General features: G+C 49.7%; 1 protein-coding gene across 5 annotated transcripts in view; it reads left to right on the top strand.

Annotated features, from left to right (window-relative positions):
• Window positions 1-26,555, top strand: part of NR6A1 (nuclear receptor subfamily 6 group A member 1) — a 75,816-nt gene that overhangs the window by 38,036 nt on the left and 11,225 nt on the right. For 2 of the 5 annotated variants that reach the window (XM_017810187.1, XM_017810183.1), the window contains 5 exons: window positions 18,260-18,490; window positions 21,574-21,629; window positions 23,526-23,683; window positions 24,523-24,750; window positions 25,190-25,444. In XM_017810187.1, the coding sequence (XP_017665676.1) occupies window positions 18,260-18,490; window positions 21,574-21,629; window positions 23,526-23,683; window positions 24,523-24,750; window positions 25,190-25,444 (928 nt within the window). Of the gene's footprint in view, window positions 1-11,456; window positions 11,825-12,295; window positions 12,398-18,259; window positions 18,491-21,573; window positions 21,630-23,525; window positions 23,684-24,522; window positions 24,751-25,189; window positions 25,445-26,555 lie in introns of those variants that run through there. The other 3 variants (XM_017810186.1, XM_017810188.1, XM_017810184.1) reach the window with 3 other exon arrangements.

The raw sequence follows: 26,555 nt of genomic DNA, 5'->3' as shown, positions 1-26,555 counted from the left end.
GGAATTGACTCCTGGAGATGTTAGTCCACAGCTCTGTCTGCAGTCAAGCATAACCATTAAGAGTTATTGAACTTAAATATACAAATCAGAGGTATAATTTACCTCCTTAGGGACAAAGGATGGCTGATACCACCAGATCAGCCATGCTCTGTGAGCTCCACAGGAAACACACTTAGCTGAACATAGGTAATTACTGCAGCTTCCTACCTCTGCTTTCTTGCTGTTCTGTAGCACCACAGTGCTCAAGTACCAGTGATTTAGGAAAGCCTGGCCATCTAAGCCTCACCCCAATCAGTCTCTTGCTCCCTTGTTAGCATCTTCTTTTATCTCCTCCATCTTCTGTCTTATCTGTCCCTGGCCTTTAGAGCCTTTTAAAGAGGTAATTTCAGTCTGCTGCTCTGGTAAAGCCTGGACTCATACAGGTGAGGCACTGCTCAGCTGCTCCCTGCGTCCAGCCTGTCCTGCTCTGCCCAAAGGCCAGCTGTTTATCCAGGGACTCCCAAGGAATCCACAGTTCTTACCATCTAACAGCTGTGCTGGTCTCTGCCACAGTGGCTTTCAGAGGTTTCTCTGGAGCTGGGGAGAAGACACTGGATATAAGGCACCAACCTCCCAGCTCAAGGCACAAACCCTGATATCCCAAAAAATTCATTAGTTGGACTCAGATTGCAATAGTAGATATTGGCAGAGGATAATGGACTGCATTGTGTGGATATTGAATGCTTTCAGAGGAGAAGCTGGTACTGGGCTTCAAGGATAAGAAATACTGGAAAATTTATATATAGATACCATTCTGTAAAATGTAACCACTTCTTTGAGAGGAAAGCCTATGCAAAAGTTTGTTATCAGTTTTGGTACCTTCATTTTTGAGGAAGGGTCCCTTTCCCTTGTCTGAGAATCACAGGAAAGCAGGCGTTTTTCAGATCTGTTGTGTGTGTTGGGTCAGTTTGTCTTTGTTTTGTGTGCAGGTGAGGCTGTGAGCTCTGCTGGTGTCACAGGTGGGGCTCAGGCTTTGCTGCCTGTCCTCCAGAGCTGCCCACGGAACTGTGGGTGAGCTGCAGTAGCATGTGCACATCCTTCAAACATAGATGTTTCTGTTACTGCTGCATATAACTCCCTTTGTTTTCTCTTTTTAAATTAACTTCATGTTTTATTCCTGTGTGCAGAAACACAGCGACTCACATGTATGACCCGAGCACAAATTCTGCACAGCTACAGCGAAGTTCCAAATGAGACTAGAAATTACATGTAGCTCTGTGATTTAATTTTCTCTGACATATTGAGTCTATGTTTTAGCCTACAGAACTCCACAGCTGTGCCCTAATTCTCTTTTCCTTGTGATCTCAACATCGCTGCCTTTTAAGGCATTGCTATTCTTGGATCTCAGCAGGACACCATGTTAGACTGTCACCCTGCTCGCTGTATTGCCAGTGCAGAAAGCAGCTTCTCCCTGGACTTGCAGAGAATACGTGCAAGGAAAACTTTGGAGCAATTTAGTGGGTGGATGAGACTGGGTCAGAGTGCTTTATATCCTACATGACAGTATATACTGACGTGGGGGTGCAGGGGTTCCTCTGTGATTGTGGTCTGGGGGCATGAGGGAAATGTTTATATTTTGTTACAAATAACAAGCGATAATGTAATTGGGCTTCGGCAAGACTCACACAGGAAAAGCTGGATGTCTCTTTTGCTTCAAAGAAGAGGGTTACTGCCCTGTGGGTATTTATGTTCTGTTTTGTTAAGTGACATTTGTATCTCTAGAATTTATAAGTGTAATTCCCGATTTAACCAAATATTGACTGTATGTAATCCCGGTGTGGCCCTTATCTAACATCTTACAATAGCTCCTGTAGACGTAGTTTGAGCACAGTTTGCTAAATTTGGCGTAGGAACTTGCTGGATGTGATTTAGGCTGTTCTGACACCCGGTGTGGCACCTCACCGTGAGATCTGTGGTCTGAGCATCGAGGGTGTCTCCTGTGAGTAGCAAGGGCTGTTTTCAGGAGTAAGTGTGCTGCAAAGTCATCACAACACAGCACAAAGAGCCCCGTAGTTTCTGCTGATAAGATGCCTGGTGGTGAGCACTGGGAGTTTTCTATTTGCCTTGTTTCCAAGATATATGATAAAAACCCTACTGCAGATTTTAATTTTTAACTTCTAAAAATCGTGTGGGATTATCCTGGGTGAGCAACACGAACATATCATACCATTGGAATGTCAGAAATTTAATGTAGAAATCCAGGCGCTGTTGTTGGGGCAGATCATTTTAATTTCAAATCCGAATCTTACATGTTTCCTCTACAACCATCTCACATTTCTCACAGCACCCCGTGCTGCGGAGGATCCCTCCGGCTAAACCCGCTGCGCTGCATTGTGGGAGGATTTATGGAAATGGTCGGCAGCCAGCGAGGCCGGGAGAGCCGGGAAGGGAGCTCTGTCTGTCTGTCTGTCTGTCTGTCCAGCACACACAGAGCGCTCTGGGAGGAACGGGGAGAGCTCGTTTGGTTCAGCTGATCTGCCATCCTCACGTTCCCAAAGCCAGGAAAGCCAGGGCGGTCGCGGGGGTCCCATGAGGTTCCAGTGTTTCTCTGGAGCTGCGGTGGGAGCCGTGGTGAGGCCGGTTGTTCCCGCAGAGAGCAGCTCAGGACAGGCTTAATGAGGGGAAATCAACCCCCCTAATTCGGGGGCCAGCATCGGTCACGGGGAAAGGTGGCTTCCTCCAGCAGGCAATTTAGAGACATCTGTTAAGAACTAATCACAGTCCTAACGTGGGTGTCCTCCTAGCACGAGGTTCCTGCACAAGGAATTAAGTCCCTGACTTTGCCTGCGGCTGCTCTGGAGATGCTGTTCCATGCCACTGTACAGAGGAGCTTGGAGCCTCTTCACTCATGAGGCACGAAATTTGGAAATATCTACGGCCTCGGTTCCAGGTCTGGTGTCTGTTGGTTTTGGTCCCCTGTATACTCACTGTTTCAGTAATCAATGTTTCAGCATGTCCCACTCCTGCTACTAGATGTCCTGCAAGGTCAGTATTGCTGAAAAGCCATTCCATCAGCTGTGCTCCAGCACAGCAGCATCTCACACTCCTGCTTTTCCAGCAGACTGCTCTGGTCCTGGATCCACGAGTCCCTTCTCTGTTGAGATGCCTTAATGAGGCCGAGGTTTGTGGTCAGGGCTGCTGACAGGAAAGAAAAAGGGGAAAATAAAAATGAGCATAGGAAAGTGTTGTGAGAAGAGCTTTACACAGCATTCATGGGATTTAATGTCCTGAGGACACAGTTAGAGGAATTCAAAGAAATAAAATCTGTATGACAAATCATAGAATTGTTGCATTGCATTTAATGTATTTTAATTGACTCTGGTTTTGTCCCCCGTTGGTTTTATAGTGCTGTCATCTGGAAGACAAAGTATAGAGCTGTGTTTTCCCAGCAGAGCTGTGCCTGTGTCTGCACTGGCTGGATCTAGAAGACCAGACTTGGTGTGAACTGGATAATTACCCTGTAAATGAACCAGAGCAAATGTAGGTTTGAGAAGTCTCTTCTAATGTGAGTAAAATATTGACTAGCTACGAATTAAGTTAGCATGAGGCTGGATCATGTGGAAAATAGCATGTGAAGATGTAGTTAGACTGTATAGTGAGACGTGTGTACATTGGGATCAACTTGATATCCAAAAAATTAGTTCCACCATGTGGAATAAGTTCTTGACTCCGAAGCAGACACTTGGCACAGAGCAGATCCTCTGCTGCTTCAGCCAGGGAAGTAGCTGGTAATTAGAGGTTCATCATCTGTGAATCACCACAAAAGAAAATGAGGGCACAGTTTTTGAATGGGCTTGATGAAAACAGAGGGATATTGGGATTAGAGATTCATGGTTTCTTCTCTGGGTTTGGAGAAGAGTGTGATTTGTCATGGGCTGCATTGTTGGTGTACCCTGCCTGCTCCTCTTCCTGTCTGCTCAGTTTGTCTGGAGGTTGTTTGGGTTTGTTTGTGCAGGATGACCACTTTTCTCAGTTTCTCCTGCTTTCCTCCCCATTTGTGAAATTAAAGGAAATTCCTTAGTACACAGAAGACCCTGTTTATCTTTGAGCAGCTTCCCTATGTAGAACAGTTTTATGACTATAGGAATTCCATCCTGAAAATGTGCTGCAGTCCTGGGGGCTTGTGTTGTGAGCAGCCAGTTGTAGCTGTTACCACCATGCAATAGCTTTCCAGCTCAAGTACATTATCTTATTACCATAGATTTAAATATTTGATTTACAAAATGTTGCTGACTGATACTCCAGCAGTATCATATAAGACACATCACAATAGATACCGAGTTTAAAGATTGTTTTAAATGGCTTTAATACAGACAGAGGTCAGAAAAGGCAAGATAACAGCAGAAGAGGCTATGTCAAAAAGTAATTAGAGCAGGACAAATGGATTGTGCAGGCATGTCGAAGGCTGTTATTTCTGTAGGCAGTGAGTAGGAAAGGTGTTAATGTAATGTGACAGATCTGGAGCAAAAATGAGGGTGCAGGGAAAACAAATAGGAGCTGACCAATGGAATGGTTTAAATTATGAGGTTTGCTTTAACATAATTTGATTACACATGAAAGAAATGTTTAGTGTAGTTTCTTTGAAAACCTAATTGTCTTAAATACTGCATGTTGGATTCAGCCTTTACACCCAAAGCAGCAGTCCCTGCACTGGGGCAGGCTCGCTCCCTGTCAGGAGCAGGCACGGGAATACTTTGTCCTGTGAGGCTTCACAAACGACAGGAAGATGGAAGATTTTCTTCCTCTGGTGTTAGTCTAATAAAATTGGCTCTTCTTTGAGTCACGTACATCTTAATTTGGGACCTCGTGCTGTCTGGGGTGGGTGGTATCTGGGCCTAGGAGCAGCTGGTAGAGGTGATGTGTGAATTATCTAGTTTATCAGAAGGAAGGGATGAGGATCAGATTTAGCAGAAGGAATACAGGGAGGTAAAAGGTATTTTTTCAGGATTCAGCTCTTGCCCCGTTCAGAAGTGGGAGCAATATTAGTAGGAGGGGGGAGCAGAGCAGAAGCGCCCAGGCTCTTCCAAAGGACTGGACTGAATACAAAGATTTAACTTCCCAAGCACTGTCCTCCTGTGCCGTGTTGTGCTGAAATCACAGGACCTGCTGTGCACACAAGGAATTGACTTTGCAGCCAGGACAACCTGTGTAGCTCATGGCAACATTTCCCTCACATCTGCAATAGCAGAAACAAAATTATGAAAGCATTTTTCTTGAGGAGCCACCACTGCAGCTTTCAGCTAGGCCTTTCACATTGTGGCTGGACAGGGAAAGGGGATGACAAATCATGGACCCTCCTCCCTCTAAAACAGGGCCAGGTGTGTCACTGGGCCACCTTGCTGTGCTGGTTGCCTTTCCTTTCTGCTTTGAGGCCCTCTAGAAAGGAAACTGAATTTGCATAAGGATTTGTTGAGTATGGGATTTCTCCTGCCCTGTTGTCCCATGCCACTTTCTCTTCCCTCAGTTGCCCTTGCCATTCTAACAAATATATTTTCCGTAGATTTTGACATTTCACAATTTTATTTCAACTTGCCAACATCTCAAGAAGTAATTGTGGTTTATAGGGGGTTACGGTGAGATATGTTTTAGGTGGTAAATCAGTCAGTCTCCAAGCTGAGGTGTTGGCAGGGGTTCTTACAGAAGCTGAGAGTTGGGGTGATGGGGGTTTTTTTGAGTGCAGTATGCTGTTTTCTGCATGGATGTATTCTTGGCCAGCTACCTGGGAACAAAGGGGAAGTCTGGGGGTATTGTCAGGGTATACCAGATGGTTCCTCCATAATTTTATTCCCGTGTTTGTAAATTCTGGAAGGACTTTACTGATCAGCTTTTCCTCTTCTTGTTAAAGAAAAAAAAAAAAGGAATTACAAACTTCAACAAGTTAAATGGAATACTCAAAGTCTAAATACCTACTCCTAATGACAGGAGAGCTAATTGCAGTAAAAATAAAACCAAGGTGCCAGCCCGTGAGCAGGACCCATTTGTGTCTTGGCACCCCGGAGGGGAGGATGCTGCAGAGCTGTTCGGGGCGGTGCTGGGGCCAGGAGGGCTCTCACCTCAAAGCTGAGGCCGGAGTTGGAATGCGGGTTGGTATGGACTGTGCTGGGCTCTGCCGAGCCCGATCCGCGGCGTGCCCAGTCCGGGGGACTCTCGGGGTGTCTGTGCAGGGCCAAGACTTGCACTCGGTGATCCTCGTGGGTCCCTTCCAGCTCAGCCCGTTCCGCGGGTCCGTGGCTGTGGTGGCGGCGCTCCGGGGTCCCCGCGGCCCGGCCGTGTCCGCCGGTCGGATGCTGCCCTCTCCTGTCCAGCGCCTGTCCAGCTCCTGTCCGGCCTGTCCGGCCTGTCCGGCCTGCGGGGGCAGCGCTGGCCCTGCCGCGGCACCATCGCCCGGGGAAGGGGCAGCGGGTGTGGAGGGGCTGAGCCCCTGCCCGGGGGTCGGGGCTGGGGGCCCATCTCCCGCGAGCCCACAGGAATCCTTCAGAACAGCACGTGTTAAACCTGCTGTGAAGCCCAGGGGTGAGGATTGTCGATGTTTTCTCCCTTTCCATAGAATCCAGGCGTTTCTCTGTGCCTGGTGACAGCCCTGCCACACCAAGGATGCTCTGCCTATGCTTGGCATTGCAACCCCGTCCCACGTGTCCCCCACGTCTCTCCACAGAGTAACCAGGTGCCACCTCTGCATTCCAAGCACGGTATATGAGAGCCATGGAGCAGCCAGGTTGTTCCCAAACAGGACTTGCTCCAGCTCCTAATGATCCAAAGCAGCTCCTGAGCCTCTGTGGTCACAGCAATGTGTTGGTGCAGGTACAGGATCTACATCTGTAGTTCTGAAGGTTTTTTCCTCTTTGTTTTGCCATCTGACCTGAAATTTGAGGAAACATCCTCACTGTTTGTTTGTTTGTTTTTCCCTGGGTATACAAAAAATTGCTGCTCAGCACCAAACTGTGATTTGTAAATAGTGCTGAGAACTATAATAATTACACTTATAATAACAAAGTTGGTCTGTTGTTGATATTATTAAAAACATCAGCAACTGCATCAGGCTGCTGTAGCTGTGTGAATCCAGTTTGTCTAAGTCAGCCATAAAATCATCTTTTGGCTTTTCAGCTTATCACTTTAATGCACAAAACTTTTTCTGCCTCTTCAAACCCAGGAGATACTCTCTGCCTCCTGCCCTATGGGCCTCTCCTCATTTCCTGCATCCTGCTAAACGTAATTTTCTGCCCAGGTTTGGGATGAAAAGCTTTTGGCTCATTTGTGCCCACGCTGTTGATGGGTGCACTGGTTCTGTGGGTGGGATATGCTGGGACAAAGCCCTGCTGCTGCACCCAGTGTTTGCTTGATGGATTCTGTGCCTGCAGTTCAGCCTGTGGGAGAAAGAACTGACCACAGGAGGATGAGGGTGTGAGGGTCGGATCCTGCCCTGGGCCCACTGTTGCCCCGGTTATGCAGCGCTTGGTTCTGATAATAATATTCCAGGAACACTTAAATAACAGTTTTTACAATAAATTTCAGGTCCATATCATTAGATTATTTTCTATGCACTGGTCTCTCATCTGATTTTAGGTATTTTCTACACGGTTGTATAAAATCTTCATCAGAGTCCTCAGTTATTTCACCATCATCCTCTTCCTGCTCAAATTCAGGCAAAGGCTGGAAGGTCCTGTCTGGGTAGATCTCTGAAAGTTTATCTTCAAAGTATAATGCAACTGCAGGGCTGACATTTGCAATGGGGACCCAGCCCAAGGACTTCTCCATGTTTTCCAGAATGATCTGACATTGTGTGACCTGATTTGGTTACTGGGAGTTACAGGAGATATGCTCCCAGAATGGATGGAGTCATCCCATAGGAAGGGAATGGAGCTCAATTGCCTGCTCATAGAAATGTAAAGCTTCTCCCTTTGCAATTCTCCTTTCTTGTACTTTCCTGCTAAGGCAGTAAAACCATATACTTCCCATGCCTACAATCCCATTTGTTTTCCTTTTTTCCTCTGAAGGCGACCTCTCTGAGGAGCCCTTAACCTCCCCCTGCCTTTTCCTCTGTTACACAGAGCTCTCTCTGCTGTTTGTCACCCACCAAGGGAGGTGCAATGAAACCCTTCTTGCAAAAGCTCAATAGACTGGGACGGCAAATTTGGTAGCCAGGCAAATAAAAATATAAAAAACAGATAACTCTGGAAACTGATAAGAGGATTCTATTTACACAGTGACCTATCAAACTAGCAAGAAGGAGGAAATTGCTTAATTTTATGTGCACCAAGTGACCACCTTCAGCAGAGTTATTAACTCCACGCTCCTGGTGCGTTTAATGCTGGGGAGCAGAGGAATTACCCGATCTGTTGTTAAACCATTATCACAGGACGTCAGGTGGATATTTATTATCATTCCATGCAGTTCCTTCCACAGCTTCTCTAAGAAATTTTATATATTTTTTTTAATTTTCTCTGAAATACCTGCATACATAGGGAGAGGGGAATAGATTTTTGGGGGAAAGTACGTTCTGTGTTTACCTGCAACCAGTCCTCTCACTGCAGTGGCTGGAAGCGGTAATGTCCGCAGTACTGAGGCTGCTGAGATGTGTTCATCAGAATTTATATAATTTATTCAGCTACATTTGCAAACCGGGTTGGTTCTGGTGCAGGGGTCTTGTTCCCTGGCACGGGGCCGTTCCTGCGCCTGCCGAACCGCGCGGGCTCAGGCGGTTGGTGTCGCACAGCAGAGGTGCTGCCAGTGGCACCATTTGTTGATAAAATGAAAACAAAGCCAGGAGTTGAGTATTTCCTTAGGATCTATTTGCTGCTTGAAATCAAATCCACTTCGTTGTTGTAGTTTGGTCCGTGGCCAGCTCGGTGGTGTGGGGCAGCTCGGGGTTTGTCGCCTTCAGTGCCGAGATGTGCTGGGTTTTGTTATCCACAGCCCGGACTTTGTTCGTGCCACAAAGGGGCCGATGGCTCAAACTGCAGGGACACAACAGAGCCCCGATTGTCATGAAAATGGGCAAAGCCTCGCTGGAACCCTGGGAATTATGAAACTGTGGCTGTGGGTGGGAGAGCAAGAGTGAGGAAGGGCTGCCCCTGTCCTGGGACCACGTGGCTCTGCCAGCCCTGCTCTGCCCAAATTTGGGGTTTTCATCAAAGCTTTTAGGGATTGGCTGTGGTGAGTGATGGTACTGGCAGAAAGTGTCTTGAGAGACCTGCACTGGCCTGGCCTGGCACTGTTCAACCCATTTTGGCTCTGGCTTGTGACTCCAGTTTAGCTCTGTATTTCTGAAACCGTCACATGTCTTAAGAATTCCTTCTCTTTGGAAGGGCAGCCTCATGGCACATGCCTGGGGAGAGAGGCAGCACCTCCTCTTGCTTCCCATGTCCATCCCTCATGGCTTTAAATCATGACAATGAATCCCTTGCAGGCAGCAGTGCCATTTGCCTATTTTTGGGCAATGGTTTTGGCTTTTACTGTTACAAATTGGTGTCATTCTAAAATTTTAGATGTTGGTTATGGTAGCATCAGCTTTTTCCATCTGGCATGGGAATTGGCTGATTCAGGCCAAAATAAGACCCAGCCACTCTCTTTTTCCTTCGCCCAGACTTGCTGCAAGGCTGTTTGGGTCAGATGAGGGAATTCATCTTTCCTTTCTCTTTGCCTGCCCTCTGCCCATTTCCAGTTTGGCCTCTGACTTTAGAGAATAGTTCCAGATCTCTGCAATTATTTTCTGCCCTTGGGGATTTATTATGGACAAACTGTGATGTGTATTTAATGCAAGTTTGAGTAATTTGGAAGATTTGGGTTGTTAGGGCAATCATCCCTTTTCCCAGCCAGGTTTTGTCTTATAATTGCTATTTCAGAATTAGGAGGGGTTTTTTGGTTGTTTGGGTTTTGGGTTTTTTTTGGTGTATCTCTGTTTTGAGCCCCAACAGCAGTTGTGGGAGCAACTTTGTGTTATCCTGAGATTAAGTTGCTTTATTTCAGCCCTCTGTGTCCACATCACACCGCAGCGTTACAAAATAAGCGCTCTGCATTCTGGTCACACTTCTCCGAGGGGTGCCGGGAGCCAGCGGAGGGCTCACATGGGATGAAGAATGCAGAGCGTTGGGAGCAGCACAATTGCAAACAGCTGTGTCAATAGTGCAGCCAGGCCTGGCTTACCTTGGCCATGCGCTGCGAGGGCACGGCACCGGCTCCTCGCACAGCCCCAGGAACTGCCACGGTGAAGAGGAGAGGTCAGTCAGTCCAAGGAGCGTGTCATGGACCCACACAGCAACTGCACAGATTTACAGCATCAGCAAACCAGAGTCTGGGCCGGTGCAGGGCGGGCTGGCAACAGCTTGCTCCTGCAAGTGCACCTGCTGTGCAGAAATGCTGGGTTAGAACAGGATTATGAGTAGAGAGAATCATGGAAGGGTTGAGGTTGGGTTTGGGGTTGGCAGGGACCTCTGAGACCGTGTGGCCAGACCCCTGCCCAGGTGGTGTCAGCCAGAGCAGGGTGCCTGGGCTGCCAGGAGGATGCCACCGAGCTCTGCCCTGCATGCACACAAGGTTATTTGCATTGCTGGATGTCACCAGAAAGCAATAAGATTTCAGGCTCGGGAAGAAGTGAAATATGACCTCTTTTGTTGCCTCTGCGCCTTGTTTATTCTAAGTCAGCCATTTCTGAGAGCGCATTTAAACCCCGCAGTCCTCAGGATGAGGAACAGAGCAGACTGTGGCTTCTGAGGAGAGCCAGTTTTGAGACATCCAGACATCTGGAGGACAGGTTGGATTGGGCATCAGCAGAAATGCTTTTGGGCATTCCCTTAAATGCCGCAGTGTGTTGAGCATTTGTTTGGGCTTGGTCAAATACAGCTGAGCACCAGGACAGTTTATCAGGCACCTCGTGTCTGCAGCCCTAAGGACAGGTGAACTGCACTGTAGCCCACTCCATGTTCACAGCAGCTCTGGTTGTGCCCTGGGAGTGCTCTGCCAGGCGTGGGCATGGGAAGGGGTTTGCTCAAGAGCAGCATGGTGCTATGTGGCCCACACTGGCCTGAGAGTGGCTGTGCCTGTTGGCTGGTGCTGCCTTGTGTCTGCTGAGTTGTCAAACCCATTGATCTCAAGTTCGCTTTTCACTTGTGATTAAAAACTAAACATCAGGTTTTGGCCAAGAGTTGTTATTAGTATAAAGAAATAATTTTTATAGAGTTACAGAATCCAAAACAGTTTGGGGTGGAAGTGACGTTAAAGACCATCTCATTATACCCTCTGCCATGGGCCAGGACACCTTCCACTATCCCAGGTTGCTCCAAGCCCTGTCCAACTTGGCCTTGAACACTTCCAGGGATGGGGCAGCCACAGCTTCTCTGGGCAGCCTGTATTTTCACACTGGGGATCCCTCATTTTGCTGGGGGATGTGTGTCAGTGGTACCTGTTTCATACCGCAGTGGGCAGTTCTCTTGACTGCCCTGGAAGCTGGTGGAAGGACTATGCAAAGTGGTGGCCACACTCTGGCTTGGGACTGGTGGCCAGTGGGGACAGCTGGTGGCTTATGGCGGTGGCCAGTGGCTGGTGGCTGATGGCCAGTGGTGATGGCTGGTGGTCAATGGCCGGTGGTTGATGGTGATGGCCAGTGTCCAACAGCTGGTGGCTACTGCCTGGGCTGTGCCTGTGGCGGGGGCAGTGGTTGGTCAGTCAGTCGGTCGGTCAGTCGGTCTGTCGCTCAGTTGAGTGGTTAGTTGGTCTGTTGATCAGTCTGTCCATCAGATGTTTGATCAGTTGGTCTGTCAGGCGGTCAGGTCTGGCAGTCTGTGGGTTGGTCTGTCAGTTGGTCAGTTGGTTGGTGTGTCAGTCTGTGGGTCGGTCTGTCTGTCAGGCGGTCTGTAGGTCTCTCTGTCGGTCGGTCTGTTGATGTGTCAGTCTGTGGGTCGGTCGATGTGTCAGTCAGTCAGTCGGTCGGTCTGTCAGTCGGTCTGTCTGTCAGTCTGTGGGTCGGTCAGTCAGTCTGTCAGTCGGTCGGTGTGTCTGTCAGTCTGTCAGTCGGTCGGTCCGTCTGTCGGTCGGTGTGTCAGTTTGTCGGTCGGTCGGTCTGTCAGTCGGTCGGTCTGTCAGTCGGTCGGTCGGTCGGTCCGTCGGTCCGTCTGTCGTTCGGTGTGTCAGTTTGTCGGTCGGTCGGTCTGTCAGTCGGTCGGTCGGTCTGTCAGTCGGTCGGTCGGTGTGTCGGCCCGGCCCCCCCGCGGGCCGGGGCGGCGGGGGCGGCGCTGACATCACGTCGTTAGCATAGGGCGGCCCGCGGCGGCGGCGATGGCCGAGCGGGGCTGCCCGGCCGCCGCCGCCATGAGGCGGCCCTAGAGCCGGCCGGGGATGAAGCGGGACTCGACCTGCATGGAAGGTGAGCGGGGCCGGGCCTTTGTCCGGGCGGTGCCGCGGAGGCTGCGCGGGCCCGGGGCCGCCGCCCCCCGGCGCTACCGGCCCGGGGCCGCCCCGTCCCAGCGCCGCGGCCGGCGGGGCTCGGAGCGCGGCGTGCGGGTCGGGACCGTCCGGACCCGCGGGGCAGAAGGAGCCGTGCGGGCTTTCCCCTTTCGCTGCCTTTTTCCCGGCTCCCGGGGCGCGGGGCCGGGCAGAGCGGCCCCGGGCTGCGAACGGGATTATGCAATTAAAAAAAAGAAGGGGAGGGCATTAGTTTGTTTTGTGGCTTGCTTTGTTTATATTTTAAACTTCCTAATCCCTCCGACCATCTGGAGGAGCTTTTTTTAGTATCGTTAATTATTGATAGTATCGGGGTCACGGAGGCGCTCGATAGCGCCCGCCCGGCTCTCCCGGGACCGTCGCTGCCCCCCGGTATTTGCAGCCTTTTTTTACCCCCTGTGAGTGAGAACAGCGGCGAAGCTCCTCTTCAGAGTGAGGATGAAATATTTCAGGAGAGAACATGGTGTGTTTGGCAGCACACGTTGGAGAAGTCACTATTCCAGTTGTGCCCAGGCCCTGCTCCCTCAGCCCGGACTGCTGGGGGTGGGTTTAGGCTCAGGTTTTCTTAATTCTGCATCGCTCTCGGTGGTTGCACATCTAGACAGCTTCATTAGGGCCAAGAGAATTGGTTTTAGGCAGGTAAGTCAGTTCTTCATATTATTGCTTTATAATGTATCAATTAAAAAAATTAATGGTCTTTCAGACGTTAATTCGGATTTGCAGCCGCGCCGGAGCGAGGGCAGGGACCGTGCACGGAGCTTTATTTTTCTTAAATTGGATTAGAGAAAGTTGATCACTCGGGAGAGCGACGGTGAGCCGGGAGCGGGTCTGTGAGCGGGGGCAGCGCGGCCGGACCCTCGTGCCTGTCCCCGGCTGCCGCCCCGGCCATCGGGCTCGTTCTGGTGCGCTGGCTTTTGTTCCAAACTCTTTGTGCAACAACTGGCTGGAGCGAGGGATCCATCCTCTCCCCATCCCGCACAATGAAGCGGGGTGAGGGTCCCGCGGCGCCCCGTGTCCCCCGGCCGCTCCCAGCCCCGCCGGGCGCCGTGGGGCGCGGGGGTGGGTGTCGGGGTGAGGGAGCACGGCCGGGGCTCCCCTGCCCGGGAGAAGTTCCATTTCACAGATGAGGTTTTGATATGCAAATGGAGATGGGTCCCAGGCCGGGGAAGGGTGATGGGTTTCATCAGCTGCCCGCTCTTGATTTATACCGACCCGAAAAAGAGCAGCTGATGATTTCTGGGTTTTTATGAGGGTTTTCTTTTGACTGAACTTTTCTTGGGCAGAAACAGAGTCAGGAGGGAATAAGACTGTGAGTTTGGGGTCTCATTACTGGAAAGCAAGAGCAGAGTGAGATGCACTGGCCATTCCTCTGGTGCAGCGTTTCTCCTCTTTTCTTTCCAGTGCTCACTCGCTGCTTTTTAAAATGCGACTCTCTGTGAGAAGAACATCATTTTACAGTACAGAGAATAAGGTTGCAGGCCGCCTCTTTCTTTCTCCTCCTTTTTTTTTTTTTTTTTTTTTCAGGAGGCTTGTCCATTTAAATTAACCTTTCTCCCAGCTGGGCACACAAATGTTTTTGTTTTAGTTCAGAGAGGGTTAATTCTATTCATCTCTCGCCAAGGCCGGCCTGATCCGGGGCAGCACAATCTGCTCTTTGAGCCGGGCTGGCCAGGCAGGACGCGGGTGCCTTCTCCTGCCTCCAGCGTGGGGCTGGGACCCCCGTGTGCGGGGTCGATGGGGAGCACGAGTGGGATGCCCCAGCCCACTGCGTGCCGAGCTCGCTGCTGTCCCGAGCAGGGGCTGGCACACAGAAAATTTAATCCCTGTGTTCATCGATTGTAAGTTTTAAAAAAAAAAAAAAAAAAAGGCCCCTGAAGCAAAGGCGCCTGGTTTGGGGGTGGGCTTGTTTGGACAATGCAACTGCTCTGCAGCGAGGGGGGAGTTCCTCCACTTCTGGGGCTTGATTTTCACAGGATAGTTTTCTTGAAATAAAAATTGACAATGAAAAAAATCGTTAGGAAAAATAAGGGGAGAAAGAAACCCCAACACATAACACATCTGTTTGTGTTTGAGTCATCATCAGAGGCGAGAGGGGAGCGAGATGCTGTTGGGATTTAAGTAACACATGTGTGAGATCTCCCCCTCTGCCCTCCCTCCCCAAACAGCTGGTATTTAGCAGCTTGAGATTTAAACCCAGCTAAAGGGTGCTGCAGGGGGGTGTGATAGGGTCAGTTAATCAAGAAGCAACTAACTGGTACACAGTTGAAAAGATGTTAAATATATTAATGAATTGCAGTGCTGAGTGTTGCCTGTAATCTTTTTTTTCAGTGACAAAAGATTTTCTTAGCTGTAAATCACATTGTGTTGTATAAATGGGATGTTTTGCTAGCAGCAGCTTGGCCTCCTCTTGCTTTCCAACCAGACCAAATCCCAGCACCGTCTGTCCTGGGGTTTGGGTGAGGGACTGTGTCTTCACTTTTGGCCTCACTCTGGGAAATAGTCTTTGTTTCTCCTCCATCCTAAAGCACCGATATGGAGAATCTCACAAGCCAGCTGCACCAACATGCTGCCTGATTTCCAAGGTAAATCCTGCGGGGAGCTGTAGTGGCTGTAGACTTTTAAGCTGGGTCTCCAGGGATGGGGTGATCCCCTCACAGCCTGGGGAACTGCTGGGATACAGCCACACCTGGTCCCCTCCTGGAATGCGGCCGAACACTGAAGGTGCTTCCCTTCACCTGCTGGGGTGTTTGCCCTCAGGAGTGACAGAGGTGGGAGTGGTGACAGGGGCTTGCCTGGGAGCTGAGGGTGTGTCCCCATACTTTAATTTATTTGCTGCGTATTTTACAATCTCATTCATGTGCCCTGGTGCTTTCTCTATGTGCCTTTGCCATGTGTTTCAGTGGGATTTGAAGGTATTTCCTTTTGGAAATGCATAGCAATTTTCTTTTAAGAATTATCAAGATTGTTCATTTTGCTGAAGGGAAAAGCAAGTCTTTTGAAAAATAAGTGTATTGCTTCTACTGTTTGCTTTATTAAATATAGAAAAGAGGAGATTCCTTCTCCTTCTCTTCCGTCTTCTGTGACTCTTGTGTAACATCATCATATTCTTGGAGAATTTACATTGTATGTGGTATGAAACCTACCATGACCTCTGAAAACAATACATCCTTTAATGTGGCTTCGGGGAGGGGCTAGCGAGGGAGTAGCCATAAAAATCTTCAGGGTTCAAGATGAGGTTGAGATTTTTGTGAGTGCTTTTGTCGTAGCAGCAACTGTTTGATTTAGTGGCCCCTGCTACAATGGGTTGGGAGAACAAAGCCAGAATATCCCGTGTATGAGTTTGTTAAATGTAAGACCCATCGGGAAAATTGGGGAGGGGGGCAGGGGGCAGCTTCCTCAGCTCTCCCTCTGAAATAAAACATGTGCAAGGTATTTGAAAAAAATTTCATCTCAAATACTTTGTTTCATAATCTGCCTTGTCTTGTGTAGCTTTTGAAACTGGAGGAATGAGCGAGATGAGAGGTGACAGAGGCAGGAAGGAAGGCGGGCTTATTCACTTAAAAATGACTATCCTTAGTATGTGTTTTGATATTCTAATGAAATTTCAGGGTTAAGGGAGTTCAGAGCACCCCCAATGCAAAACTGCTTCAGATTTGCCCACGCTTTACCATTTCTGGGAAGTTTGCTGTGGTTCTGCCCTGGCTCTCCCGCCCTTTGCCTGCACCAGGCACTGCATTAAGTAGGGTGAAAACAAGCAAAGGTCAGGAGCAGCAAACTCGTGGGCACAGGGGAACGATGAGGGCCTGGCCATGGTCCCTGCAGGATTTTTTAAACATGTAAACCCCTAAGACTTGGTTTAGGCCATCATTTTTCATCTCCCGGTTCTGTTGGAGCGTCAGTTTGCGGGGAGCAGGGACACCTCCGTGGTCCCTGGGGTCTGTGCCTTTGTTCACGGTGAGTGACGCTGCTCTACGGCAGATTTTAATCTGGAAACGCACCCAAGGAACAGTTTCTGCGGGAGGCATGTGCAGTTCCTGTGGCGATGGGGCCACTCACAGCACCTCGCCTTGCCCTGCTCTGGGAGATGGGGACGGCGCGGGAAGGATTCTGGTTCCCCCTCGCTTTAATCATCCAGGCTTCCCACGTTGGCCGGGTGACGGCCCTATTCTTCCCACAACAAAAAAAGCTGTGCCTGGAAATGAGCCTCCATGGGCTGCTCTGGTGAGGAGCGAGCCCCGGGTGCTGTGCCCGGTGCTGTGCCCGGCGCTGTGCCTGGTGCTGCTGCGTCCATGTGCTCCCTGCCTGCCCCGCTGTGCAAGCCGTGCTTGCCACGGGCTCTCGTCCTGCCCGGCCGTGGCACGGCATTGCTGCTGACCCCGGGATTTATGGCACTGCTGTGGGAGCAGGGGGAGGGCCAGGAGTTAAGCTGAGGCTGAGCTAAACCCTGCAGATAGAGGACTCCTGTGTCCTGGCTAATCCCCAGCCCCCTCCCCTCGTTTATCAGATTGCTGAAGGTGGAGATTATGCACGTGGTGACTACAAAGTCATGTTTAGCTACCTCCCTTCAGAGATGCTCAGATAGCCCCACTCCTGAAATGCACCCACATTCCTTTGGGCTCAGCACATACCTGAGGTGGTCTGTCCTGTAGAACTGGGAATGTTTTGGTGTGAACCAGGGACACTTCTTCAGTTAAAGTTTATGTTTCCTTTGTTCATCCTTCTATTTTAAGGTTTTATAACAGTGAATTTTGCAGAACAGTGCAAATGTGTGTGCTGTGCATAGCAAACCTTTTAGAAATTAACGCAGATTGGTTCTGGTTTCTACTAGGTTTAAACTTTGGAGAAAGCTGCTTGTGAGTAGGAACAGCTGCTTTAGATTTTTACTTGGCTTGTGTAACTGAATACTGGTTTCATTTCTGATCCCAGTACATTGGGCTTATTAATTTCTGTTGCATTCACATATTCTGCAGTAGTAAGAAGCTACACCCTGGTTTGTCAGCTTGCTTAGGCTTTATCAAGGCTGGAGAGGACTTTGCTGTGACTCCTACCTCCTGCTGCTCCAAAAATCCATCCTGTAGATAAACACCTTTGTCTCAGGAAACTCCCATGCCAAATCTAAGTGAGGAAAGCCAGTGCTGAAGTGAGGTTGAGCCAGCACTGTCCTGAGGTTGGGGTTTTTCAAGGTCTGTATCCAAAGGGGAACAGAGGGTGTGGGCAGCACTCCAGACACGATGTGGATTTGTGCAGTTGTGTGTCTGCCCAGTCTGAGCTTCTCCATTCGCTCCCAGTGCCACCTCCCAGGTCCTGCTTCTGCTGTGGGCATTCCTGCCCACTGGCAGAGGCACCGTCCTGCCTTTAAGCCAAGAAACACTGGAAACAATCCGGTTCAACCAGCATCCCTAGGAAATGCATGACTGAGTGAGAGACAGCAGTGTGGTTCCTTTCTGTGTTCTCTGGTTCTGGGCAGTGACTTGTGCTGTGGGGCTGTTTGAAGCCCGGAGGTGCTTGCCCCCGGAACATGTGAGGTGTGACAGGATTTCATAGTCACTGGTGTGTGCCCAGCACAGTTCCTGTATTTACACACCCTGGTCTGTGTTGCTGAGGATGGGACACCTTAGACCCTTTTTCCCATCCAGGTTTCTGGGTGAGCCAGTACCGTGCTTGGCCTCACGGGTCTCAGTCCAGGCAGGCCACGGCGTGCCGAGCCTTCCCCATCCCCTCAGGAGAGTTTGTGATCCCTCGGTGATGCTGTTTTGTCCACTCAGTCTTTGCTCTTGCCTTGCAGATGAGCGGGTGGATCAGCGAACCTGCCTGATCTGCGGGGACAGGGCGACGGGGCTGCACTATGGGATCATCTCCTGCGAGGGCTGCAAGGGCTTCTTCAAACGGAGCATCTGCAACAAGAGGGTCTACAGATGCAGCCGGGACAAGAACTGCGTCATGTCACGCAAACAGCGCAACAGGTGCCAGTACTGCCGGCTGCTCAAATGCCTCCAGATGGGAATGAACCGGAAAGGTAACGAAAACAGGGCCTTTTGTGGGTGGAGGTACAGACTGGGGCCGGTGTTAGCAGCGTGTGCTGCCCCTCCCTCAGCTGCCATTTTGTGTTGCAATTCTGCCTCTAAAACTCTTTGACGAGGAAAAATGAAACTTCAGCAAAATTGTGCACGGATTAAAAACTGTGCACAGATACAAAATTCTGAACTACTTCATTACTGTGTTTGAGCCACAATCTGTGTAAATTGAAACCGTGAATAAATATTTGGAGAACTGATCTATATGATTTAGGGAAGGTAATAGTTCCTTCCTGACAGATCTGTCCTTGCATTGCTTACCCTGAGCGAAGTGGTCACTATTTCTGTGCTTCAATCTGCTAACATGGCAAGAATGAAAGCGTTTAAGCAGGCCTTTAAAATCCCAGGAGATCTGGGCCAGACTTTACCTGTTTGCTGCAGTGAGAGCTTAGACTCACAGCTGCTGCCCAGGGGTAAAGTGTTAGGGTCTTCACTGACCTGGTTAAACCAGGTGTGTTCTGGGTTAGGGACAGCCAGCTCTTGGTCCCCACGTGTGCAGAGGTGACGGAATGCTGTGGTACCATCTTCAGGATGGAAAGTCTGAAATAGCTCAGAAATTAGTAATAATGAATAGACTGGGGTTGTTTTCAATGTCACGTCTCTGCTCTTCCATCTTTTGTCTGTTTAACCTCTGGAATTGCTGGTACCCATTAAAAGCAGGGATTTCTTGGTTTGATGGCAGAAGTGGGGGCTGCTGGTGCTCACCCTGGCAGTGCAGTGGGGTGGTGGAGGGACCCCCTTTCTCCTGCCAAACAGAAGTGTCACCTTATGGTTTTAGATGTGGTCATTGATGCCTCCAGGCCATCACTCATGCAAAAGCCTTCTGTCAGAGGCACTGAAACTTCCATAAATCCCCTGCAAATCCACCAGGATCTTCCTTAGAAAATGCATTAGGGGCCAAGATGGAGAGCTGGCCTCAGGCCCAAGGTGGTCAGGGGGTGGGTTGGTGGGGCAGGTGGTGTCAGGGGTGGGTTGGGGTCCGGGGGGGCCCAGGACCCCCTTTTTTGGGGTCAGGGGTGGGTTGGGGTCCGGGGGGGCCCAGGACCCCCTTTTTTGGGGTCAGGGGTGGGTTGGGGTCCGGGGGGGCCCAGGACCCCCGTTTTGGGTGACCCGCGGGGCCGCAGCGCCACCTGCCGGCGCCAAGAGCCGCCTGTCCTGCTTCCCTCCTCTTCCCTGCCTTGCCTTGTTTCCTCCTCCTTCCTTACCCAAACACTGCATGAAATTCAGTCCCCACCGGTGAAGAAGCTGAGAAGCTTCTGAGTCACAATTAGCAGTGAAATATCTTGGAAAATGAGAGAAATTCCCCCAGAAATGGGAAACTGATTCTGTAGTTCCATTAAGTTAAAAAAACCTAAAGGGGGTAACAGCTAACCACGACAGCTTTTTTTACATCACTCTTTTTTTTTTTTTTTTTTAAATGAGAAACTGGTGTTTTTTTGTAAAGGGCTTCCATAGGAAATAAACAGCCTTGTTTGTTAAAATGAATTTCTTGTCTTGCGATATCGTAAGAGATTTGTGTGATTTCAAAGGTAATCAAATTTGGTTTATATCCTGTGTTTGTGGTTCCTTCAGTGTGCTTAAATGTGTGTTACCTGGTGTTTGAAATGAAAATACTTGCTGTTACATGGAGGGGATGGAGTTTCTGTCAGAAGAATTAAAACTATTGCTGGTCCCATGAAGTGGTGGTGGAAGGGCCTGTGGGGATCCCTGTGCTGCTGGTCCTGGGCTGGTGCAGTTGTCAGTCACCAGGACCTTTCCTCGAGTCCTGTGTCTCGCTTGGGTAGGTGGTTGGGGTTTGGGAAGGTGCAGTTCAGGTCCCAGTGCAGGGAGTGTACATCTCTGCCCTGGCTGAACCTGTGTGCACTCCCTGAGCTGCAGGCACAGCCCTGAGGCACTGAGGAGAGTTTGAGCTGAGGGTATCCAAAACCAAGCAGCAGTGTGGCTCTTCTGGGGCGGAAGTTTTTCCTTAAATTCTGTGTCATTTTCCGCTCTGGGAGGGCCTCCTGCAGCCCCGAGTGCCAAGCAGGGTGAGGCCACGCAGCCACAAGGTCACCGTGCAGCTGGGGAGAGCCTCCTGCCAAGTCTGGCCAGGTCGTGCTGGGAAAGAGATTGGGACCTGATAAACGGGGGACCCAGCCCGGGAGGGGAGGCACATGAGCAGGGCTGTCCTCGAGTGCTGTCAACTGCTGCAGAGCTGCTCTGTCACTGCAGAGGAAAGCAGAGGGAGGAGGAAGGTAGAGAAGATGCTCCAGGATAATCCCTTTAATTAGACTTCACTAAAACTCCCTGGAAGTTGTTTAAAGAGCCTTAAAAATGCAGCTGCTGTACTGAGAAACAGGACCGCCCTTCTGAAATGGAACTGCACAGCTCAGCCTGGTACCTTGGATTTTAAATGATGGCTTTGCAAGAGACTGACAGGGTCGAACGTCTCCCCTCCATTTTCTGTAGTGGCTGTAGGAGGTGTGACCCTCTGAAGTGACAGCAGGGTCAGCAGTCACCAGTGAAGTGCTTTGTCTCTGTGTTGGTGGCAGTGCTGCTCGGTGTCTCTCCAGGTTCTGGCTCGTGGTGGCTCACAGGGCTGTGGGCAGTGGAGTGAGATGTGCTGACCTTCACATCTCATTTTCCAGCAGTCTGGTCATTGGTTGGGTTATATGCAGGGGTGAAGTAGGGTTCCTTGTCATGTGCCACTTCTCTGTGGAATTATGCTGGAATTAATTGGGATAAAGGATTGCTATTCCTTCATCACCTGTCACTCAAGGATCACATGAAGAAACTCAAGTACCTGAGTAATGCTTGTAGCCCCATCGATGTGTCTGTGCCCTTTGGGGTGAGGAACATGATGTGTGCTGCTCAAGGTTTCCTGTGCCCCAGAAAGCACTGGAGATTTCTCCATAAACTTCTTTGATGAAAAAATTGAACCTTTTAAGGTAGAAAGATTTTTTTTCAAAGTAAGTAGATACCTTCTTATGTACTTCTGGAATACCCAAAGTAGTGTTCCTCACCAAGGTTTGGTTGTTTCTTCCAGCAATCAGAGAAGATGGCATGCCAGGAGGCAGAAACAAAAGCATTGGACCTGTCCAGGTGAGCATGTCTGGCTGTCTCTCCCCAGTTCCCTTCAGCTTCTGCCCTCCTGGTCGTGGCACACGGCTCAGACTGTGGTGCTGGGCTCGGACTGTGGCAGCAGCTCGGCCTGGGATGGGGCTGTGGATGTTTTGTTGAGCCTCTGTCATCCCTGCCCGTGCCTTCTGCCGGCCTGGCAGGGCTTTGACTCTCCACAAGTGTTAGAAATGCGTGTGAACTGTAGATTTGTAAATAGAACTCAGTGCTGCCTGTGCCAGGGGGACCCGGTGCAGTCCCAGGGTGTCACGTGCACCCCTGGGCAGCCTCACGGCGCCCTGTCCTTTGTGAGCTGCACAAGGACGTCTGTCCCTCTGTGGCTCCCAGTAAATCTCTGGCTGCCTGCTGCAATGCCTTCAGTTGTAGCAAGCGGGGCACCAGTAAATGTCTCTCTGATTGATGGTGCAGCTTGTCCAGAGATGCCTTGTAAAGCGCGAGGTAATTCAGCACAGCAGCTTGTGCCGCACGCCTGAGAAATGATGGCCATTTCCAGCTCACTTCTGGAAAAGGGGGCTTTTAAAAGTTTACTGTTTATTTTAACAAAACAGAAATAACACTGAAAGCATTTTCTGTGAGTCTGAGTGCCTGGGAAAGACCAAACCCAAACAGTGAGAAGGCTGCGCAGTGAGTGGCTCTGTGGGGAGAGCTGCACGGTGCAGCCGTGCCTGGGGTCAGCACCAGGGAGAGCCTACCTCAAACAACAAAAATCCTCCTTGCTGTTTGCAAGCATCACATTTATAACAGCACTAGTTACTGGTTTTAAAAGCCTGTTTTAGTCTGTTGAAGAACAACAAACATTTCATTTCTGGCCAGGTAACAGTTTTCACTTCTCTCTGAGCAGTGCAGCTGCACTACACCAGCAGCCTTTGCTCACCAGAGTGGGCCCTTGCTCCTCTGAGGTGTTTGTGGTCTGTCCCTGCTGGACCAGAGGTTCTGCTGTGTCACCTCCATTTCCTGGGCTGAGACTGTTAAGGTACTGCACTCTCCAGGTCCTGTACCTGAGTGAGCCCACTGAGTTCTTCTGCAAGAGTGGAATAAACTGTCTGAGCAATGTTTGGCTCTTGAAAATGATGTTCAGGGTTCACTGTGCTTTCTTGTCACATGTTGACTTGAGGTCTTCTAATGGTTTGTGACAGCCTCACTAAGGGACATGCACAGAATAGGAAAAAAAAAGCCTCAGAACTTTTATGTTGCATTTTCCCCACTACTGGTGCAACATTCCTCCAGGATCATGTCCAGCACTTTCTTGAAACTTTGTATTTCAGTGAACTCGATTTAAAAATTTTTTTAGTCCATTTTAGCTTCATATATGTTATTCTCTAATACTTGTTTTAAGTATTAGATGCTTGATTACTACTTCAGGTGGCAACTGGTTCTTAGCTGGGGAAAAATAGAGAACCATGGTTCCCTGTAAATGTTCTCCTTGCTGATTTTATATGTCACCTTGCTTCTCTCAATTGCTTTATCAAACCAGAGCCTGCCCCACCTTCTGTTTCTTTCCCTCTGCCAGTCCTGAGTGATGTTCCTGATGCACTGGCCTCAATTACTCCCAGGTTTTTCACGGTGTGACAGTGGCTGATTTACAGTGTCCATCTGACATCATCTTTTCATTTGTCCATTCCTGTCTGCTGCATTACCATCACTTGAATGGTACTGCAGGAACTGGGGGTCACCACGATTGGCTGTAAATAGAAGTTTTCATGTATGTTGTTAAATGCAAAGGAAGGATGTGGTACCTGCAGGAGGGGTGGAGGGGGTCAGCCCTGTTGGATGTGACTGAAGTCAAGGTGTTCACAGGCAGAGAGAAGCTCTGCCTTTCTGTTCTCAGCCAAAGTAACCATCATGTCCTATATTTGACAGATATCAGAGGAAGAGATTGAGAGAATTATGTCTGGGCAAGAATTTGAGGGAGAGGCAAACATGTCATGGAGCAACAACGGAGACAGTGACCATAGTTCCCCTGGAAATGGAGTTTCTGAGAGCAACCAGCCTTCACCTGTTTCTACGCCATCTTCAAGGTGGGAATGACCTCTGGAAGAATTTGGTGTTAGAGGAATCTTGGTTGCCTTTCCCTGAGTGACACTTGGGGTCAGTGTAGGAAAAACACACGAGTGCATCTCTGTAAACTGGGCATAGCAGGTTCCAACTACCTCTCCGTGTTTTAAGACAGACAGGACTGGATTGAAAAGAATTGAACTGGGAGGTGAGATGCTTGTGAGCAGATGAAAAAAAGGCACTCGAGTTAAATTTTAAATGTATCTCAATTTGTATTGATCATACTTTCTGCAGATCATGGGTACTTGATTACCTTTCACTGCTCACTCTGCATAAACTCTTTTTCTGCACTGTGCTCAGATTTTGAAAATAAAAGACTCCATTTAGGTTAATAATTGGTGGTGTTTAATATTAAAGTCACTTACTGTGAGTGCAAACCTCCTGATGCAGTGAGAATCTCAGACCTGATCCCATCTGCTTTCAGCTGCATCTTAAGCATGGCCACGTTTGTGTTCACTGGCTGTGGAAGTACTTAATGTACAATCCCAAATTCTGGCCCTTTCAGAAAGCTGGGCTGGAAAAGCTGTGCACAGGTAGGTTTCTGCTTTGCTTCCTGAATGGCAGCTCAGCAGCAGCTCCCAGATCTCCATTAACCAGTGCCTGGCTGGGCTCAACGTGCAGCCAGCGCGTGGCTTCTGATCTGCACACTCAGTTATTTCCAAGGCAGGGTTTAAATACAAAGGCATTTCCCATTCTGTTTGCTTTCCCTGTTTTTATTAATATTTCTGAAAGAGCTGGATGCAACGTTGTAATGAGTCAAGTGGAATTTTTGGGGTATATTGAAGAGCTGTTCCTTTTCCAGTAGGTCCGTGGAGCTGAACGGGTTCGCCGCACTCAGGGATCAGTACATCGGCACGCCGGTGTCCACGCACTACCAGTACCTCCCGCACCTTTTTAGCTACTCTGCTCACTCGGCCCTGGTGCCCCCCCAGACACGCAGCCTGGACCCCCAGTCTCACAGTCTGATCAACCAGCTGGTGTCTGCCGAGGACCTGGAGCCGCTGGGGACGCCGATGCTCATCGAGGACGGGTCAGTGTGTACCCGGCACGGCGCCGGGGCTGTGTGTTCCTGCTGGGACGTGGGGCCACAGGTGCCCTGGGAGAAAGTGCAGCTGCACAGTGCAGGCAGCAAACCAGACCCCATCCCATGGGTATCCTGCACCCTTGCCTGGTGCTGGAGCTGGGGTGCGTGGACCTGGGATGGGGTTCCAGGCTATGTGGCCTGGCCAGGCTGGGTGCTGGTGAGTTGGGTGACCCCTGGGGTTGGGGGGGATCCCCTCATAGCCCCCAGTTGGGCAGGGTGGGTGCTCACCATCCTGGCTCCCATCACCAGGTGACACCCTGGGCACTGGCACGTTGGCCACTTGAACACAAATTCCTGTGTGTTTGCCTTGTTTTCAAGTGCCTCATCAGGTGATGTCATTCAATGTTTTTAATGTTTTTTGCCTTCGTTTTAACTGTGCCTGCAGGTATAAAGTGACCCAGGCAGAGCTGTTTGCATTGTTGTGTCGTCTGGCGGATGAATTGCTTTTCAGGCAGATTGCTTGGATCAAGAAGCTGCCGTTCTTCTGCGAACTCTCCATCAAGGACTATACCTGCCTGCTCAGCTCTACGTGGCAGGAGCTGATCCTGCTCTCCTCCCTGACTGTTTACAGCAAGCAGATCTTCGGTGACCTGGCAGATGTCACCTCCAAGTACTCTCCCTCTGACGATGAGCTGCACAGGTGAGATGTCAGGCTGAGCCCACGGGTAAGGCAGTGAGATCTAGAGATGGAGGAGCCGTGGGAAGGACAGTGGTCAGGTGCTCTGTGACCACCTCTCTTGTCACTTCGCCTGCGCCTGTTTTCCTTTTCTGATTTTTAGGGAACAGTTGTTCCAGGCTTAGAAAGCACACCATGGTTAGTCATGGTTAGTCCAGCACAGCCCTACAAAGCACCTTTTTATGAGGAGAGTAAACTAACCAACACTTTTGGTAACCCTGAGATACCTGAAAGAAAGTTTATTTAAAAACCCATTGGGCCAGTGGAAAGGCTGTTCACAAAGCTGGTTATCTGAATTATCAAAGTGTTTATTATTAATTGCTTTTTCGTTGTTTTGATTACATAAATTTAAAAATGTTGCAACTTAGCTCTCGTTTTTTCCATGGTACAGACTATCTGATGCTCTGGGGAACTTGCCTTTCATTTATCATTTTGGTCAGGGTGTTGTTTTTTTGGTTTGGATGTTTTGTTTTGTAGTCTCGGTGCCAGACACATTCTCCTTTTGGTAGTAGAGTCACAATCTCACAATATTCTGGCAGAATAGGTAGGATTTAGGGAAACTGCTGCCTACTCTCCCTTTAAACACCTGCCTCGTGTGCTCTGCCCTCTCTGGGCTCGGCGGTGCTGCCGGAGTCACCGGGGATCCGGTGTCTGATGAGCAGGGATTTACAACACTGCTGTACTCCTCAGCCATTGCGGTGCCTCACAGCTCTTTGAGTTACCTTTGTGCTTCTGTTGTGACAACCAGAGGCACTGGTGGGCTGAGACCACAGTGGAGTGGAGAGCTGGCCCCAGGTGTCTCATTTCCTGGGGCAGGTTCCTCCACGCCGCTGTTCTGCCCGGCCATTCATCGTGCATCTGGTGCTGCTTCTGCAAGGAGCAGTGAGGGTCATAGAAAACCACAATGACACTTGGTCCTGCATTCAGCTGTCCTTTTGTTCCTGCTGTCCTGGTCAGAGCCTCACGAGGGAAGTGTTTCTTTCATTTTGGGTTTGTGATAAATACAAGTGAGGGCTAAAACAGCGAGACAAAGGAGGAATCCTCGCCCTGCAGAAACCGGCAATTCAGAGCTGGT

The sequence above is a fragment of the Lepidothrix coronata genome, unplaced genomic scaffold (assembly GCF_001604755.1).
Source record: "Lepidothrix coronata isolate B3197 unplaced genomic scaffold, Lepidothrix_coronata-1.0 Scaffold28, whole genome shotgun sequence".
Lineage (NCBI taxonomy): Eukaryota > Metazoa > Chordata > Aves > Passeriformes > Pipridae > Lepidothrix > Lepidothrix coronata.
The sequence above is the reverse complement of the archived record's forward strand: the minus strand, read 5'-3'. Positions and strand labels throughout refer to the sequence as shown.